Here is a 19,615-nt window from a genome sequence, read left to right on the forward strand (position 1 = left end):
ATGTGCCTAATGCTTGTTTGTTCTCTCTAGGTTCATAATTTGTACAGTTGTATTAAAGTTGCAGAAGACTTTGTATCCCCAGAGCATGTCAAACACTGCTTCTGGCTCACTCAGGAATTTAGGTATCTGTCACATACGCATACGAACCATGAAGATAAATTGCAGGTAAATTCCCAATGCTCAGTGCTCTTGAACTTTAAACAAAAAAAACCCCTAAAATACAACAAATGTTTTCCCAAGTTTGTGATTTGCATGTGGTAGTGGAACCCTGGAAAAAGTTAAAGATAGAATCTAAAATGTTAGGCTTTGTGCTTTCCCAGATCAACTGCACCTGCGTAAGCAGTATGATAAATTATATAATTGTTAGACGTGATGATTGTTTAGTAATTAAATGTAATTATTATATAACCATAAGAAGAATAGTGAGAAACTATGTTGGAAATTCAGAGAGGGGCTAAATTTATGTAATAACTAGAACAATATAAGTTTAATAATTAACATGAAAGTCATGTAACGATAGAGTATAAAACATGATCATTTCGAATGTATGGTCGGAGTCAGATTTGGGTTGAATATACCCCGATTCCCAGAGCTCTTAATAAAAAGCACCGCATATAATGCCCCGTGATTATGTGGTTTTGAACACTAACACATGAAGGTTGGGCAGATGAGTGTGTGTGAACTGACCTGCACAGGGTGAGGCGAGGTAAGTGGGAAAGTTGGAAAACTCTCTGTGCTGTTTGCTTGTAAAACCAAGCACGCTTTGCTTTGCTCCTGCAGGTGAAGAATGTCATTTACCACGCTGTTAAAGATGCAGTTGGGATACTGAGAGCTAACGAATGCAGCCTTAGCAGACCGTGACTAGAGCCTTAACCACACACTATGAAACAGAAGCGTTGGCAGCTGTTTTACCTACTCAGTCAGGACCTCTGTGGACTTTGAGATTATATGAATGTTACCTCATCTTCCTTTCAGCAGTACCAGAGGATCGTGGTACTATGTTCTGTGTATTCTTCCAATGTTTACAAACCTGATATGTATATGTAGTAATATGTATGGACTGTGGCATACTGTGAATGCTCAGTTGCAATAGAACTTTATACGGAGTTGCTCTCCAAACTGTACAAAATACCTCCTATAGAACTGTTGGGAACTATTCCAAATTACTCCTTTGAAAAAATATTATTCAAGGCATTGTAAAGCTTCAATTTTTAAAATTTATTTTGGGGTGGGAGGAAGTATGGAATCACTCAGTTTAATAACCAATTTACATAAAAAGTTAAGAATGCAGTTCTGGAATTTCACATTAACATAGAACTAGCATTTAAATTAGCTTTAAGCTATTGTATAGTAACATAGAGATGGGAGTTAACCATCTTTAGGTAAATGTATTTAAATTTCTAAATGTTAAAAGAAACTTTTAATCAAATGTCTTCTGTTTGAAACTGCTCTTTAATTTGAACTGATGTTTGATTCTCTTGTTTTTAACACTGAATGGTTACATAAAAATTCTTCTATTTCAGATACTGTCCTTGCCTGTCTTCTTCAGTTGACTGTTTAAAATGTAATTAATTTGATGCAATACTTTGAAATGCATAAGAAAACTGTGTATCATAAATGGTTCATGCTGTTTATTGAAGTATTTGAAGGCTTAGGTTATGGAATTTAGCAGCAGATCTGTTTACAGTTATTTTTGATTTGGCTTAGCTGACACTGCTGCTGTGGTCTGTGTCACAGCTTTGCAGCTTCAGTCTGAAATGGTACACACAGAACTCAGGGCTGTTTGGAGAAACACGGAAAACATCATAAAACTTCAAAGAGGAAGAGAAGTTATGAATGGGAAAGTGAATCTCTCATTTGATGAGATACCCTGAGGCAGAATTAACCTTTCAGTTCCTTCCCAGCACTAAAAGTTGCAGTGTGGCCTCCAAGTTCACTTTTCTGAGCTTATGCAACAAATTGAACTCTGCAAATGCTCCTTGTAGTACTTGACCTGCTGCTTGTGCTCAGCAGCAGCTGTTGGGTCTGGCTTGGGTGGCAGGGTTCTAATTCAGAGGAATTTCCTCTGCTTGCTCCCTCAGGAGGGGACAGGCTGCAGTGATGTGCAGGGAGCAGGAGCCTGTTGGAAGAGTTTAGTTGATTTACAGAAGGTTTGCCCACACACCAGCCCTTCACTGTATTCAGTGAGAGCTTTCCTCCACCTTCACTTGCTGCCACCTCTTGACAGTAAATAACTTGTTCTGGTCACTTCAGGTGCCTTGAATTGGCATTTTGTGCTTGAACTTGTCCAGTGTGCTTAAACACAACACTTACCCGAACTACCAAGTTGAAGAAGATGACATTGAGCAGGTTCATTGCTTTCCTTGGCACAGCTGGACTGCAGATCCCTCCCAGGGAGCCGAGTCACACTGACCTCACACCCCCTGTGTGTGTGCTCATAGATTGAAAAGATTCATTGTTGAAGCTGCATTTTGAGCTCTTACCACTGTGCTGTTGTTCAGTCTTGTTTTGTTGCAGCTCTCACCCACTTTGTTTCTGATCTGTCCTTTCTGGGTTTATTAAGACCACAAGAAACAAGCTGTCCCTCTTGCCTGTTTTTGTTGCACTTGGGGTGGAGATGAGCACTTGAATTGCAGAGCCCTGAAGCACTGGGGGTGCTCTGCCTCCCCCAGCACAGAGGTGAGCAGTGCTTGGCCCTTCCCATGCTTTTATGGCTGGAACTGGGAGGTGTTGGGCTCCATCCAGCTCTCTGTGTGCTTTCTGTGTTTTTCTACCCTTGCTGTTAGGGTTCAATTATTTACAGACTTGGCTTCCTTAAATGAAGAGCTCTGGCCTTTGCTGGGGAGGTGCTGTGGCAGTGACAGGTTTGGGTCAGAGATTTTTGGTTTCCAAACAGCCTTTTGTGAGCCATGACATCCATGGGAGGAGATGCAGCTCTCCTGTGACCCTGGAATGTGCCCTTGGAGCAGCAGAGAGGCCCTGGCACTGCCAAGGGAAGCTTTGCCAACAGCCTGGTGAGTCAGGGCCCCCTCCCACTGCTGCCACCTGCCCTGCCCTCACTGTGCCAGGCCTTGGCAAAGCCAGGCTCCCCTGTGACCATACAGAGCTGGAACAGACTGAAAACTTCTCTTTAACCATGCAGTGAAGGCCCTAAATGTGCTAAAGAAAGGTGTAATAAAACTGAAAGGGAGGGGTTAAGATGGGGGTATTGTTTGTGAAAGGCCAAAGTGATGGAAACTAAACTGCTGCCATGGCAGTGACTGTTAGAAGCAGCTTTAATAAAATTTGTATTGATTCAGGAAAACACAGATCTGACAGTGCTGGAGGTTTTTGGTAGCAGATTAAACCAGAGTGCCTGTTAGAGAGAAATGCTGCTTGAAGATGAGAATATATTTCAGGACTTTATGTCTAAAAATACATAACATTACACCACCCTTGCCATGTCACCACAGGAAACATGGGCTGAACAGAAAACTGCAAGAAGTATATTACAGTAGTGTCTTGGAGGAAAAAATCCTCAGGAAGAAAAAAAAAATATATATATATTACATAAGTGAGAATACATAAAGTTTTGCATTTGGAAGGTAGGACAGAATAAAATCAAGGCAGCTGTACACATCCATGCTGGGCCTAGCTCCTCAGGGTGGCCAACCTGGACTGCATGGCCTCGATGTCCTCCTCCTCATCCACGGCAGCAGCTGCTGCCCCCATGGGCTCAGGCTCTGGCAGAGCATCTGTCACTTTGCTGGGAGCTTTACCCAAGGCCCCTGCAACAGCAAACAGGCTCATTAGTGTCAGGTCTTCATTTCATGATTAGTGGCTTTTGGGGACACCTAACACAACCCAAGCAGTCATTTCCCACGGAGTCACAGCCCTGAGCAGGGACAGGGACAGGGCCAGCCCAGGGTGGTGGCTGTCCTGCAGCACTGCCCTGCCAGCTCAGCCTCTGTGCCCCTTCCCCTCTGGAGGAGGCTCCCAGCTCCCCCCAGGCCCTGCTGCTTGCTCGGGAGCAGGCAAACAGGATGGAGAAAGCAAATGAGCATGAGAAAGAACAGGGCAAGGTGCCAGGCACCGAGCACAAGGTGCCAGCAGGGTGGAGCAGCTGAATGCAGCCCCGTGCTTGTTTTGGTCACACCACATCACAAGCAATCCAGGTGAAAGGAGCATTCTAAGCATCCTCCAAGTCAAATAACTGAACCAGTAAATCCTTATTACTTCATGAGCTAGAAGGCAGAAGTTGTGGTTTTGGCTTTCAGAGGGTTTTTGTGTTTGTTTTGGGTTTTTTCCCCCAAACAAGACACAGCATGTTACTGCCAGGACTCACAACACAGCCTATGACTCAAGGCAGTGCAGCAGTTTCTGGTTTCATTAATAACAATCACTTCTTGGTTTCATTAATAACAACACCCAGCCAATCATGTAAGTCTCACCTTGTTGAGAGGATTCACTGCACAGCCACACACAGATCTGTGAGAGCCTCAATTACATAACTGCACAGAGAGCAGCTGATGGATATTAGTTCTGCCCTGCTGAGCCCCACTGGCCTCCTCAGGCACTATTCCCTGAGAAATGAGCTTGTCAGAGCTCTCTGCCCATCACCAAGGGAAGAGATGCCCCTGGGAGAGCACAGAATAGATGAAGATTTCACTTGTTGCATCTTATTGATCAGAGCAGGGACCTGGCTCTCAGCACCCACAAACTCACCAGCTGTAATTTCAAAAAGGATTTTATCAATTTCTGCCTCAGCTTCCTCCTCCATCTCCTCCTGATCCTCCAGGCCTTCAAAGGTGTCCTCCAGCATTTCCTCTATAATCCCAGCCTAGCAGAAATAAACAAGGCAGTGTGTGATGCCCTTGGAAACAGCAGAGTAAGAAAACTCATTTCTCCTTGGGAGATGGGGTTCTGCCTATCCAGGCATGTAACATGAGCACACTTCTCTACAACTGCAGAGGAAAAGCAGGAAGAAAACTGAGGATTAAAGGCACCTGTTCTCACTTGGAAAACATCAAGTTATTTAAACCAAAAGAGGAAGATATTCTTCCCTGTGAGCTGGAACAGGTTCCCCAGAGGAGCTGTGGATGCCCAATCCCTGGGAGTGCTCCCCAGCCAGGTTAGATGGGGCTCTGAGCAACCTGCTCCAGTGGCAATGTCCCTTCCATGGCAGGGGGGCTGGAATTACATGACCTTTAAGATCCTTTCTAACCCAAATAATTCCATGATTCCATGGTTATTTACTGCTGTTGCACATCTAAACCAAGAGCCCAGCCTGCTCCAGGCATGTGAAATACAAGTGTAAGTTTCAGTCATGCAGCATGAATTGTGTAGCACACTGTAAAACTGCTCTTTGACACAGCTTGGTTTTTGTATCTGCATTTGAAATCATTCCCTTGCAGGCCCTGCAACCTAGATATGGCCAAACCATGCTGGTGCACAATGATAAAATTATTTAGAAATAAACTTATTTGAACTAAACAGTCTAGAGTGGTAAGAAGGGAAAAAGCAAAACAACTTTGGTAGTTGAAGATGTAAGAGTCACAACAGAGAATTATGTATGCTTTCAAATCAGAGCACTCCCATCACATGGAGACACTGAGCTGGATGTTTAAACCACTGACAGTGAGTTATATCTGAATTAGCCAGGAGTTTTGTGATTCTTTAAAAATTTTGTAATAAACTTAACTTGTTAAGGTATGTTTGTGTTATTTTGGCTGGTATTGGTTTAGATCTGTATTGGCAAAGTGTCAGTAGGAAACCCTGAGAAATTACCTCACTGCACCTGCAGAAAGGAACTCTTTGGACCCAGAGCCCTTAGAGAATGTATAGTTGAAGAACAAAACTCAATAAATAATTGTTTAGTGGTTATCATATAACCAGAGATTAATTAGATGTCATAGAACAAGAATGGTACCTTGAGAAAGTTAAGGAATCAAAGGCTTGTACTCCCCAGAAAACTTAATCAATAGTAATTGTCTGAGCAGGACAGCAAATTTAATAAAGAACTGTTAGCTGGATAAAACTCAGGTTATCCATTAAACACAGACAGATGAGATGTTCTGCTAGTAATTAAAAGAAACAAAACACCTCTACCATGATGCAATAAATTGGGCAGATTTTTAGGAGTGCCTATTAAAAAAATCTTGGCTGTTATAGTGTATATAAATGCCTGAAAATTGTTCTTTCTTTGAACATGTCTATGGCAAATAAATTCCCCATATGTTGCCAATTTTGACTTAAAATTGTTATTAGGAATGTTGGTCTAACAACTTTTTGCAGTTAGATTTTAAACTCTTTAAATCTAATACTTTGTGCCACCAGTATCAGGCTGGCCATGGGTCAGAGTGTGCTGAGCTCCCTGTGACAAAGGGGACACCCAAGTGACTGCACAGCACAGGGACAGGCACATTGTGTTCACCCAAGTCTGATTTATGTGCCAGACCTTACCTTCATCATCTCTTTGGACAAATCCCTCATTGTTGCTTGGATTTCTGGGATTTTTACTAGATTTTGCATAGCTTTCATGACTTCTGTGCTCTTCTGCAGTGAACCTGCTACTCTGAGGACAGCTGTGAAGGAAAGACACAAAACAGTTTGAAGAACAATTCATGCACTGCTGAAAGCAGAGAAATTGTATCATCCCTACATGGATATTTGTTTACATTTAGGCAATTCAATTTTAAAAATAAACAGGCATTGCACTTCTTCACTCTTGATTAAATTCCTGGAAAAGCCCAACTTCTACCCACACTGGAAAAGTGACATTTATAGAAAGCTATAAATGCTCTGTACAATGAGGAGCCCAGGTGGCCTGCAGAGAGATTTCACCCCAGCTGCACCCAGGTCACCAAAGAGAGGAAAAAGCTGCTCCTGCCCAGCCCCTCAGCAGCAGAGCTGCAGTGGCTGCTGAACCAGATCTCCTGCCTGACACCAGGAACCAGCCCTGGCAGAAGCTCTGCTGCAAAGTTCCACAGCAAAGAGCAAGCTACAACATTAATACTGAAGCAGACAAGCCACAAATAAGCTTGTTTAAATTTAACAATACTCTTTCCAAAGGCTATTCAAACTTAGAAGCTCTCCTCACATGTATTGATATACCAAGATCAAAAAGCAGTAATTAAGGGTGCTTGGAAGTTTTTTGAATTCTGCCATCTAGCTTTGCAGCTTCCTGGACATGGATAACTTACCTGTTTGGATATAAAATGGCCACTCCTTAATGAAGCAAAATGAAGGTACAGCACACATTATTTTTCATTTTAGTAATTTAAGAGCCCTACATTTGTAACAAACTAACAGATACCTTGCCTTGAGTGGTCATTTCTCAAACAAACCCCAGACTGAATTCTGCATTCCTGCATATTTCCTACCTAAGTGTATCAGAACATTCCCAGGAAGATGAAGATGCTGGCAGTGGTAATAAGGAAGAGGCAGTTTTGAGTTTTTCCTTTTAAGGGACACCTTCAGGTGCAAGGATGGTCCAACCTTCCTTTTCTGAGTGAGGTGCACGGGGAGCCACATTTGAACCATCATAAAATTACCCTTACAGTGTGACTTCCTGTTTTATCACTCATCCAACATTAAAATCTACTGGGATGATGCTGGGGTGGAGGAAATGCTTTGACATTTCAGTAGCTTGTTCATCTCCACCAAGTCTTCTCCTGTCTTTACAGCTTTCTGCTCTGCTTGTTACAGGCTGGACTGCTTCCAGCTCTGGAAAACTCTGCAGGAAGTATATTTTAACAGATTTCTGATGTGGATAAGGAACAAGGGAAATCTGCTGATTCTGGAGGAACTCAAAGGACCAGGGAGGGTTTACAGAACATGGGTGTTAAGTCAAGGGGCAAAAGGGTTCATCCACACTAAGAAATCAAGCACTGCTCCCCCATCCCCATGCAGGTGCTGGTAAATGCCCCCAGACTCTTGCTAGGGAAGCAACATCTACGCGATGAAGAGAATTCTACTCTTGTGACAGGTCCTGTCAAAATCAGGGACACAGGCTCCACCAGGACACAGGGGTATCAGGAATGCATTCCAACTGTTAGAAATGCACACTAAGAATGTGCTCCCAACTGCTGGGAGCTCAGTTCCAGAGCATGTGATTCTCACACCACTGGAACCCTCAGGCTCTGAGGAGAGCTGTCACATCATCTGCTGAGCAGCTCATCCCAGCAAACAGGGAACCAGCAAGGATGCAGGGGACAATGAGGGCAGGAACCCCAGGAAACCAAAACTGGGAGCTCCCTGACTTCTTCAGAGCCCAGGGTGGGACACCCATGCAGGCAGGGCACTGGAGAAGCAGCCTCAGAGCATCCTGCAGACTCAATCCTGCCTACAGGGATGCAGGATTCCTTCCAGGGATGTAGGGGAAAAGAGCATGTTTGGACACAGGGAAAACTTGCAATGGATCTTTTAATGGGATTACAGGAACATACCTGCATCTTAGGGGAATGACCAAAGGTAGTCTGGGGAAGGATTGAAGTGGATCAGGGAACACACAAACCTCAGGGGCCTGCAGGTACCAGCAGTTCAGGCAGAGAAGGAGATCTGGGGCAGGTAGCAGGTGTCTGGCCAGCTTGGACAGAGCATTTGAGAGCAGCTCCTGGAACAACTGATCTGTTGTGTGTGTTGTGTGTGTGTTCTACAAGTGCACCTGAAGAGGAAGAGCAGGTGGAGCTGTGACAGTGAGTGAAAGCTGTGTGTGTTTATGGGGTGGTGGCAAAGGCTCTGCTCTGACAGTGTGGCTGCATGTGCCTGCTGGGGTTAGGGGGCAGAACTTCAGCAGCCTCACAGCTCTGGGAGGATCTTCCCAGGCTCCTGAAGCCCACTGGAACCAGCTGCTCTCCACAGGAGCACAGCTGCTCCCACATTCAAGCTCTGCCTGCATTTGATTTTGGTTCTGGACAAGGAAACCTCAGACCTCACTTCTACTGCCAGAGCAGTGCTTGGGCCCAGAATTTGCTCTTACCAAGCTGGTTCTTCATGCCCATGAGAACTGAGTTCATGTGAGCTTTGGATGCATAGAGTTTGCTTACAGCCCTCCGAGAGCGCACCAGCTCCTTGGCCAGGATCACACACACATCCCTCTGGTTCTTTTTGGCAGCATCCTTTATTGACCTCTTCACCTTCTCCTCTTCCCTCTGGATATCTGGAGCACAGAGAAACACAGCAAACAGTGACCAACTCCTAAGGATGTAGAAGAGAAATCAGCCATTTGTTGAGGTGTGTTTCCAATGGAAAGAATTGTTTCTGCTTGATTTCAGATTCCCTCTGTTACCTTGTTCTGGGCTGATTTACATGTCAGCTGATTAATTCAGCTAAATCTTAATAGGAAAATTCTCATTACTGAACACCCAGCTCTGTAATTTCCTTTGCAGTCAAGAGAGCTCTAAAGGACTGTCTGAGGATATCAGTCCATGATGCTGAGCTGACTAAGGGCTTACAAAGCAAAAAAGGTCCTGTAAGAACACAGCATTCTGAGAGGATGACTTGACTCACAACTTCAAAATAACTTCCTGACTGTTAAACTGGCCTGATGCAAATAAATATACACAAAATATACATCCAACTTGAAACACCCTGTTCAAACTCTCCTGGCATCCAGCTTTGTTCAACAGCTTTTTTTTAAGCGTGTGTTAAATGGGAATACTGAACTAAGCATGAGCAAAGAGCAAATCCAGCATGGCTGGATTTGAACTATTAAAATTCTTAAATACCAGTGGTTTCTCCAGCAAATCTGATGTGACTGCTGACAGTTCTGCCCTGCCAGGTAACACTGGCTGTGAACAGCAGGAGCCAGGTAATCCAAAAAGCCCAGAGTAAAAAGTGCAATAGTAAGCAGGACAATATCAATCTCCTTTCTTTTCCAGACTCGGCAATAAATTAGTCACTGATGAAATGTGGATCTCAGAGTCCATAAGAAAAATTATCCTAAAGTAAATAAAGACTTCAGATAGTAAGGGTTCCTCACCTTCCTGCAACGAGTTGATTGAAATGACCATGAGAACAATTTTTTCAAAGAAAGCCTCTGTTCAGATTTAGCTTTGAGTCTTCTTGATTTATGCCAGACAAAGTTATACATTGGAAGAATCAGAAGATGCCCTTTTATAAAAACAAAGGCACCAACACACACTTTCTGGCTCAGGCTAACTTGGAGACCTCAACACAGCTGCTCAGGTGGGAGCTAGTGCACCCTACACTCAAGACCAGTAATTCTCTCAGTGTCATTCACTGAGGTTTTTTACCTTAAAGGACTGGCAGAAAGCTGTAGGATTATAATCAGAAAAACAAACCTTTGCTGCTTTCCCACTATTATTTCCAGAAACACCACAAATCTGAAGACATTTGTGTGTCAGATTTGGGACTGAGCTGAGTCCCAGGTAAGAAAGAACTGAAGTGCTCCAGCAGGGAACAGAAAGCACCAGAAGAACCCAGCAGCACTGAGGAATTACAACACACAACAAGAATTACAACAACTCTGTCAGGCTGAAAACAACCCCAAGTATTGTGCAGGGCAGCCTGCCCCAAGGGAATGCTCCCACTGGCAGCAGGTGCTGGGTATGGGATCAGTGGCACAAGGATGCAGGAATGCCAACTCCATCTCTGAAGGGCAGTGCCAGCCACACTCCTCAAGGGAGCCAAAGGCACCTCCCCAGTGCCTCTGCAGCACCATCCAGCACAAGGGGCACAAAGCAGCCCAAGCACCTGTGAGAGGGACTCACAGCTCAGCAAAACACAAAGTTACTGTGCTACTGCAACTCTATCTACTCAAAAATTTCAATTCTGAAGGAACAAGGATACATTTCATCTTTCCAAACCTTCCAAGCCCTGAAAACCAACCTACCCCAAAGAGAAATCACTACAGCAGCCAGAGTCCCACAACAGATGGTTTCAGAGAGTGTGTTGCTATTTCAGTAACTCTGCTGACTCTCAAGCCAAGTGCTCAAGTGATCCAAGCCCACTCAGCTCATGCCAGGTGCATCCAGCGCTGCCTTGTTCAAACACATCCAGCACAGCCTTCCCCAGGGAAACTAAGACAGGTTCCAGCTTAGCATCCTTCCTTAAAGATGGCAGGGATTTCCTGAGTCAGGCTCACGTGAAACAGGAGAGCATGGCAGAATCCAACTGCAGTGAGTAACTTCTGAGGAATCCTTTGGTGGCACTTGGCTGCCATCCTTCAGGAGCAGCCTGCCAGCCTGGGAAGTGTCCAGCAGAACCAATCCATAGGTGACCCTTGGTGAAATGTGAAATCCTGGCACAAAGATATTCTGTACTTTATTTTAAAGGCAATTATCAGTGCAGCACATGGTTGGTGGTTAGTGCTGAGCTGTATTTCAGTGAATGCAGGACTCTGAAACACACACAGGTTTAGAGCTGCTAAAATAATTAGATTTGCATCCACATCAAAATATCACACAACCATGTAACCTAGTATCTGTGCAGGCCATTAAAAGCATTATGGCGTGTAAAAAGTTTAGAGAAACCCAAAATTTCCAGAAACATCAGTAGTGAACACGTGGGTATTTTGCCTCTGTGAAAGATGCAGCCTCTAAAACATATTTTGCTAGTAGGATCAGAGTAGCAGCTCCTCTGTGCCTGAGGAGCCACACAAAGTGCCCTGGGGAAAGTAAAAGAATCCACATCCCTGTAGATCAGTTTTCCTGGGAAAGACACAAACTCTGCTCCTCATGCTGGAGCCAAGGACAGACTTTGTGCTGCACAAGCAACCTGCTCCAACCAACTCCTGCAGGCCTCCAAGACACAAACCCTGCCAGGTCACTGCATGGGGGGCTGGGGAAGGATGGGGAATGCAGGAGGTGCTCCTCAAGGTGCCACTGCAAACAGGAACCAGATGTTGGCACAAAATATCCTTCACCAGCACCTCCCATGGACAAATGCCAGGGACAGGGTAGAAGACAAAGAAGGGGAAAACAAAACCCAGGCCCAAACCTATTTTCAGGCTCAGGGAAGGCAGGTACAACAAATTCTGAACTAACAGCAGTGCAATATTGAGCAACTCCTCTGCCTTTCAAGACACAATCAGCAGTGCAATGCTCATTATTTAATGCCAAAACACGCACACATAGAAAATACTTTTTTTTTCTTTCTTTTCTTCTGTTTGTAATTTTTCCAAGCTGACAGCAAGCTACTTTTGCTTGGCATGTGCACTTTCACATGTGCATTTTCACACCAGTACATGCCACTGGAACTGTCTATATGTGGAATTATATACCACATGATACTACTCATTAAATCAATGTGGGTGAAATTCTGGACAATAAGTCTAATACATGTTATCCAAAGGGATTTAAGAGCATTATGTCTTACTGGGAGCATGAAATATTCATGTTCTTTTGAAAATGTTCCTAGGATAACTTCACAGCAACATCATTTTGTAACACAGACTGAGTCTGGCCCAGGATCACATTTGTCTTCCTTTACTCCAGATGTGACAGGCTACCCCAAGTTATTAAATTTCACAGCCTGCCTCAATTAAAGTAAAAAAAAAAACCTTGAAGACACACAAGGAGAGTAAAAACAAAACATGAGACACAAGTACAAACCTCTGATCTGTCTATCAATCACTCTCATTTCTTTCCTTATCTTCAAGGACCATTCATTGACCTTAAAAAGAGAAAGTGAGAGTTACTTGAAATTCCAACTTCAAAACTATGCTTTTATACTTTCATGTAACTTAAACATTCAGTATCAAAAGCAGCACTTCAAAATGCATAAGCTGCAAGTCATGAGTAATGCTAAAATATTTCATTATTCAAATGATAAAACCCCAAACATTGCAGAGATACCATCAATTACTGCACTGCTCTTCATGTTCAGACAACTTGTTAAGGAGGACCTTTATAGATCCCTTCCAACCAAAACTCTCCAATGAGTGCAGGATGTGATTTGGGAGTCAGATGCTCACAGCCTGGCTCACTCCCCACCCAGGGAATTGCCCCAGGGGGTTTCAGCACAAGGGACAGGCTTTGGCACACATGACAGCCCCAAGAGCGCCACTGCCCATTGCAGTCACATCTCCAGCAGGTCTCCAAGCCAGCCCCTGCCCAAAGCAGGACCAAGTTCAGAGCTCAGCCAGGTTGTTCAGGTCTCATCCATGGAGTTTTGACACGGTCTGAGGGCAGAGACTTCACAGCCACTCTGAGCAGATGCACTGAAATTACTCCTGGGTGGTGAAGACTTTTCCTCTGAGAATCCTGGAATGGTTTAGCTTGGAAGGGACCTTAAAGACCAAATATTTCCAGTGCCCTGCTGTTGGCAGGGCCACCTTCCACTGAAGCAGATTGCTTAGAGCTCCATCCAACCTGGCCTTTCACGTTCCATTCAAAACCCTCCTCTGGCCAGCTGTGGCTGTAGCCCCCCACCCCAGAGGCACCTGTCTGTGCCTTGACCACAGCCCCAGCAGAGGCAGTGAGAGGCTTTAAATCTTTCCTCCTTCACCTTCTCCAAGCCAAAATGAGCCCAGTTCCCACAGCCACTCCTCCTGCACCACAGGCTCCAGCCTCCTCCATCCTGATGGCCTCTGCCACCCTTCCCCAGCTTGCAGAGATCCCTCCTGAGCTGGGTGCCCACACTGGGACACTTCAGCAGCCTCTGCCACCCTTCCCCAGCCTCTGCCACCCTTCCCCAGCTTGCAGAGATCCCTCCTGAGCTGGGTGCCCACACTGGGACACTGCTGCAGCCTCTGCCACCCTTCCCCAGCCTCTGCCACCCTTCCCCAGCTTGCAGAGATCCCTCCTGAGCTGGGTGCCCACACTGGGGCACTTCTGCAGCCTCTGCCACCCTTCCCCAGCCTCTGCCACCCTTCCCCAGCTTGCAGAAATCCCTCCTGAGCTGGGTGCCCACACTGGGACACTTGTGCAGGTGCGGCCTCTTTGCAGAGCAGCACAGTGACTGAGCACTCAGCACTGTGCCCACAGCTTCCCAACACACCCTGTTTGCCCTCATTGCTGCAGAGGTGCAGGGGAGCTCAGAACTCATTTATTATCCATGGGAAAGCAGATCCCTTCCTGCAGAGCTGGTGCCCAGCCAGCCCCAGGCTGCACATCCCTCCCAGTCTTGCATTGCTCAACATTTTGAGGTTCCTGCTGGTTCCTCCCCCTTGCTCAGGTCTCTCTGCCCTCCAGCTTCCCTTCCCCTGCCTCTGGTGCTGTTCAAACACAGCCACTCCTCTGGCAGCTCCCTCCTGGCACCTGCCAAGATCTCTCTGTTCCAGATCCTGTGGCTCACCCAGGGAGCTCCACTTGCCCTGACCATCCAGGGAAGCAGAGTGAGGAGGACTTGAGCAATGAAAACTTGTAAAGCAAGTTCTCTTTGGTGCACAAGCCCAGCAGAGCAGCAGATCTCGACTTTCACCAGTCTCAAAAGGCTTTCTCTTGGTCATGGTGGACAGGACTGTGTTTTGACTGCAGACAAAAGCCATCATTTGAGGTGCCCAAGTACAAAATCAGCTTAAAAACCCCCACATACAACCCAAAGCCCTACAGAGGTGCAGAAGTTTCTAACAGGATTCACAAAGCTCCTGTACTTTTAGTTAAACCCTGGGTTTACAGGTAAAAAAACCCAAACCCAGAACTGAGTGCAGCCTCCCCTCTTGTTCTGCAGAGCAGGGGAGACAATGTCCTGGAGAGTCACTCCTCACCCTGACAGAAAGCTGAAAAGGTCCCTTTTAGAGTGTGGACTACAGGAGAGGGAAAAAGCAGGGGGAAGAGACTGAGAGAAACATGACAGAGCTCTGTCCTGCCTCAAATGTCACCCCTGCCAGAGATTTGCTCCACAACTTGTATTCTACAACAAACCAACACACAGCAAACCTCCATGTACCAGCACAATCAGCAACTGCCAAGTGAACCACAGCAGGATTTGCAGCTTCTGTCTCTGGGGTGCCCAGCCCAGCACAAACACACCCTTAAATCAGACTGGCTGTGTGCTGTCAGCAAAACCTGCTCACTCTGACAGCAGGAAACTCACTCAGGAAACTCAGGAAACTCATCCCCAGCACTGCCAGGGGTCTGACCTGACTGCCCAAAGGCACAGCTGGGTGTTTGTGCCTTCCCTTCTCCTGCTCTGTGTAAGAGGAGGACGAAACCCCACTGACTCTGCTCCAGGCTACATGAGCCAGCAATGTGCTGAGCTGTAAGGGAGCCACACTGCCCACCTCACACAGGACACAGGGACATGGATGCAGGGACACAGGGACATGCCCAGACCATGGCACAGGCAGCAATGCTGGAACAGGAGGATGAGGTCCAGCAGAGCAGATAACTACCCTGAGCACAGCTCCAGGCTGATGAAACAACTCTGCTCCACTCCTGATCTAAACAAAAACATCACCCTCACAGCACTGCACCATTCCAGAATCAGCCAGCAAAGCACTCCAGCTGAAAAGAGCCAACTCACACCACACTGGAGGAAAATCCACTTTTTAACTTCAAACAATCCAGACATGGCATTAAAAGTACAACAAATCCTCAGCTTTACACAGGCTGGAATACATCACCAGCTCTTCACAAGGGCTGAAGATATTTGCCTTGTATTGATCATAAATAATCTCACACCCACATAGTGGGCAGACAAAAGAACTGAGGGCAAATCATTGCCATCACCAAAATCTCAGCTCCTCCCCATCCTCCTGCAGTGCTTGGATGGCTCCCCCAGCCCTGCTCAGGGACTGCATCCTGGGAACAGCTGCTGGCAGACTCCAGCAGGATGCACAAACAGCTACTGCTTATTCCTTCCAAAGCTGCACTTAGGTACAGGAGGAAAGGAATTTTTAACCAATCCTGGGTGTCTCAATATCAGTGTTAGGCCTGTGAAGTCACCATGCCAGCCTGCACCCCCAGGGAGGGCTCATGACAGCAAGAGGACTCTTGTCACCCTTCCCTCCACCGGTCCCATGCTGCCTTTGCAGGGTTTTCTGCAGAGAATCTCAGAATCACTGGCTTGGGAAGGGAGCTCTGGAGATCAAACCCCCTGCCAAGGCAGGGCCACCCAGAGCAGGTGACACAGGAACGTGGGCAGGTGGGTTTGGAATGGCTCCAGAGAGGGAGACCCCACAGCTGTTCCACCCTCAGCAGAAAGAAGGTGGAAGTTTTCTCATGTAAAGGTGGAAGTTATTGTGGTTTATTTTATGGCCACTGCTCCTTGTGCTGTTGCTGTGCACCAAAAGAAGGTTCAAGGGGGCTGGCACCATCCTCCAAGAGCTCCAAGGTGCCCCACAGGCCCTGTGCTACTGGAGAACATGGCAAGCTCACCAGTGAGGGAAGGCAAAAGAGCAAGAGCAGCCCTCAGGCAGGAGGTGAGAACCCCTGAGAGCAGCACGAGCACACGTGGGGGTTCCACAGCTCACCCTGTGTCTCTTGTGCCACCCTCAGGAGCCCAGCACTGACCCAGCCCACAGAGCTGTGCCAAAGGCAGGGGAGGAGGGGAAGGACACTCCCAAAGGCACATTCCTCATCTGACTCTCTCACCAGATTCTCTCCAGATGTGAGAGAGAGAGCAACAGCCATAGCCTGCTCCCCTGGGACTCGGCTGCTACAAAGCACCAGGGAACATCTGTGACACTGCAGCTTGTCTAAACTTCAACTTGTGTGCCTGTCATTCTTCTCCCTGCTGCTTTTCTAATGTATTTGATGTTCCTCTCAGCAAACAGCAGGTTTTCTAACACATTCATAGCTACTTATGAAAGGCAACAGTGAAATCCACCAGTGACTTGATTATTTCATTCCACTGTGACAGCAGAAAACTGTTTGTAGAAACAGTTTGTCTGCAGACTCATCTTCCCCCTACAAGTCCCAACATTTCAGCTACTGTTTCCTAATTTTAAAGCTGTGTCTGCAAGAGGAGCTAAAATCATAGAGTCATAGAATATCAGGGGGTTGGAAGGAGCCTTACAGACCATATAGCTCCAACCACCCCTGCTACGGCAGGGACACCTTCCACTATCCCAGCTTGCTCCAGGCCTTATCCAGCTTGGCTTTGAACATTTCCAGGGATGGGGCAGCCACAGCTTCCATGGGTAACCCGTTCCAGAGTCTCACCATGCTCGCAGGGAGGAATTTCCTCTTAGGACCTAACCTAAATTTCTCCTCTATCAACTTGTACCCCTTCCCCCTTGCCCCGCCACTCCACTTCCTCACAAAGAGCCCCTCCCGGTTCCCTGCAGGCCCCTCCAGACACCGGGGGGTTCTCTGAGGTCTCAGGGCCCGGTCCCGGCCCGGGTGCAGCGTCCGCCAGGGCCAGGCCGAGCCCGGCCCCTCCGCAGTCCCCGCCCGACGCCACAGCAACGCCACCCGGCCCTGCCGCCACTCCCCCTCAAACTGCCGGCCCCTCAGCAGCCCCCGGCCCGCGCGGCGGCTCCGGCCCCTCACCAGCTCCTTGGGCGGCTTCTCGGGGGTCTTCCCGAAGAGCCCCATGGCGGCCGCCCCGCCCGGCGCTTCCGGCTCCCCGCAGCCGGGCCGGCCGGAGCGCGCACTGCGCCTGCGCCAACGCACGGCCCGCCCACTCCGCGCGGGGGCGGGGCCTGAACTGCCTCGCCCCGCCCCTCGCGGCTTCCCCCCAGTCACGTGGCGCTGCGCACGGCGCTGCGCACGGCCCCGGCCCCGCCCCCGCGGAGGGGCGGGAAGGCGCTGAGGGGCGGGCGCTGAGGGAGCGCAGGGGCGTGCACACTGAGCGCGTTTGTAACTCATTCGAGGTCTGTCGGGTTGGGAAAGATTTCTGAAATTATCGATTCCAACCACGACCGAACACCGCTATGGCACTGGGTGCCACATCCCGTCTTTCCTTAAACACCTCCAGAGACAGCGACTACACCACTGCCTTGGGCAGCCCATTCCAATGTGAAGAAATTCCTCCTAATGCGCAACCTGAACTCCACTGGTCCAACTTTAGGCTGAGCCCTCTCGTCCTGTCGCTGGTTTCCTGGGACAAGAGCCTGATCCCCACCCGGCTGCCCCTCCTGTGAGGGAGCTCTAGAGAGCAATAAGGGTGGGGATCACCGTGCCCCTCCTGTGAGGGAGCTGTAGAGAGCAATAGGGCAGGGATCACCCTGCCCTCCTGTGAGGGAGCTGTAGAGAGCAATAATGGTGGGCATCACCCTGCCCCTCCTGTCAGGGAGCTGTAGAGAGCAATAATGGTGGGGATCAGGCTGCCCCTCCTGTCAGAGAGTTCTAGAGAGCAATGAGGGTGGGGATCAGGCTGCCCCTCCTGACAGGAGCTCTAGAGAGCAATAATGGTGGGGATCACCCTGCCCCTCCTGTCAGGAGCTGTAGAGAGCAATAAGGGTGGGGATCACCCTGCCCCTCCTGTCAGGAGCTGTACAGAGCAATAAGGGTGGGGATCACCCTGCCCCTCCTGTCAGGAGCTCTAGAGAGCAATAATGGTGGGGATCACCCTGCCCCTCCTGTCAGGAGCTGTACAGAGCAATAAGGGTGGGGATCACCCTGCCCCTCCTGTCAGGAGCTGTACAGAGCAATAATGGCGGGGATCACCCTGCCCCTCCTGTCAGGAGCTGTACAGAGCAATACGGTGCCCCTGAGCCTCCCCAGGCTGAGCCCCCTCAGTGCTCATCACCTCCGTGCTGCAGAGCCTTCCCCAGCTCCGCTCCCTTCGCTGGAACTCCGCCATCTCCATAATGTCTCGGTGCAAGGGCTGACTCCCGCCCCGGCCTTTCCCCAGGACACGCCAGGGCAGGGCTCATTCCGGCCGATGGCCACCCTGCCCCGGGGCTCTTAGGGAGAAATGCCGCAGGCCAGGCTGGCTCATCCTCACCCTCCTCTCCGCAGGGTCACCTGGCCGAAATGAAGGGACAGCTTGGAGCTGCTCTGCTGGAGCTCCAGAGAGTCAGTCCATCTCTTCACACCCCGGTGCACAATCTGAGACTGAGAGCATTAGAAATAAATCAGTGATGCACAGAGTGCAAAAGCTTAGAAAGAAAAAGGTGTTATTAACTTAACCTAACTCTTTAATACCTTAGGATTATACTTACCCTCATTATTTAATTACTGGAGACAGACTTTTTAATGAGTTACAAAAATGTACAGTTTCACCTTGGTCATCTTTCCCTCCAGAATCTAATGCAGAAAAAATACCTAAACAAGCTTTGGAAAAGAGAGCTCTCATTTTGGACTGAGCATCAGCAGTAGGAAAGCCAGTGCTAATAATAATTGATGAAATCAAGAGTGACAAAGAGCTTCAGAGATTATTTAAATCCATCCTTTGTAACAGCAGCACCAAACATCCATTGCCTTTATTAAACCTAACAAACAAGTGAACACCCTCACCTCAGTGCTTTGACATTTGCTGTTTACAATTGGTCTCCAGCTTCCAGGCACGAGACATCAGAGAATAAAACAATGCTTTAGGAATGTTTAGCATCTCAGTTAAGACACTTCACAAGCACCAGCACAACCCAGCCCTGCGAGGCAAAACATGTGAGCAGCGAAAGCGCTGACCTTGATACAGGCACAGTCTTTGCCCCTTTGCTCCCTGCTCCGGATGTTCAACTGTCAACACGTCAGGGAAGGGCTGTCTGAGATCCTGCATTGTAGAAAACAACGTTACTTGGATGCTTCTGCTGCTACTGACACGAGCTTTTCATAAAATAAAC

General features: G+C 47.8%; 2 protein-coding genes across 3 annotated transcripts in view; one reads left to right on the forward strand and one right to left on the reverse strand.

Moving 5' to 3' along the window:
- KDM3A (lysine demethylase 3A) overlaps positions 1-1,522 on the forward strand; it is a 32,101-nt gene extending 30,579 nt beyond the window's left edge. For both annotated transcript variants that reach the window (XM_054293248.1, XM_054293249.1), the window contains 2 exons: positions 31-165; positions 781-1,522. In XM_054293248.1, coding sequence (XP_054149223.1) covers positions 31-165; positions 781-861 — 216 coding nt within the window. In that variant the 3' untranslated portion in view covers positions 862-1,522. The remainder of the gene's footprint in view (positions 1-30; positions 166-780) is intronic.
- A 1,735-nt stretch (positions 1,523-3,257) lies between these two features.
- Positions 3,258-17,467, reverse strand: CHMP3 (charged multivesicular body protein 3). Its single transcript, XM_054293264.1, has 6 exons — positions 17,379-17,467; positions 12,555-12,615; positions 8,960-9,139; positions 6,442-6,563; positions 4,705-4,819; positions 3,258-3,767 (listed from the first exon to the last, which is right to left on the reverse strand). Exons 1-6 carry the CDS (start codon positions 17,421-17,423, stop codon positions 3,631-3,633), a joined length of 660 nt encoding a protein of 219 aa, XP_054149239.1. The 5' UTR covers positions 17,424-17,467; the 3' UTR covers positions 3,258-3,630.
- Positions 17,468-19,615: the final 2,148 nt, after the last annotated feature.

The sequence above is a fragment of the Melozone crissalis genome, unplaced genomic scaffold (assembly GCF_028551555.1).
Source record: "Melozone crissalis strain CALT ecotype California unplaced genomic scaffold, PUWL_Pcris_2 ptg000132l_1, whole genome shotgun sequence".
Taxonomy (NCBI): Eukaryota; Metazoa; Chordata; class Aves; order Passeriformes; family Passerellidae; genus Melozone; species Melozone crissalis.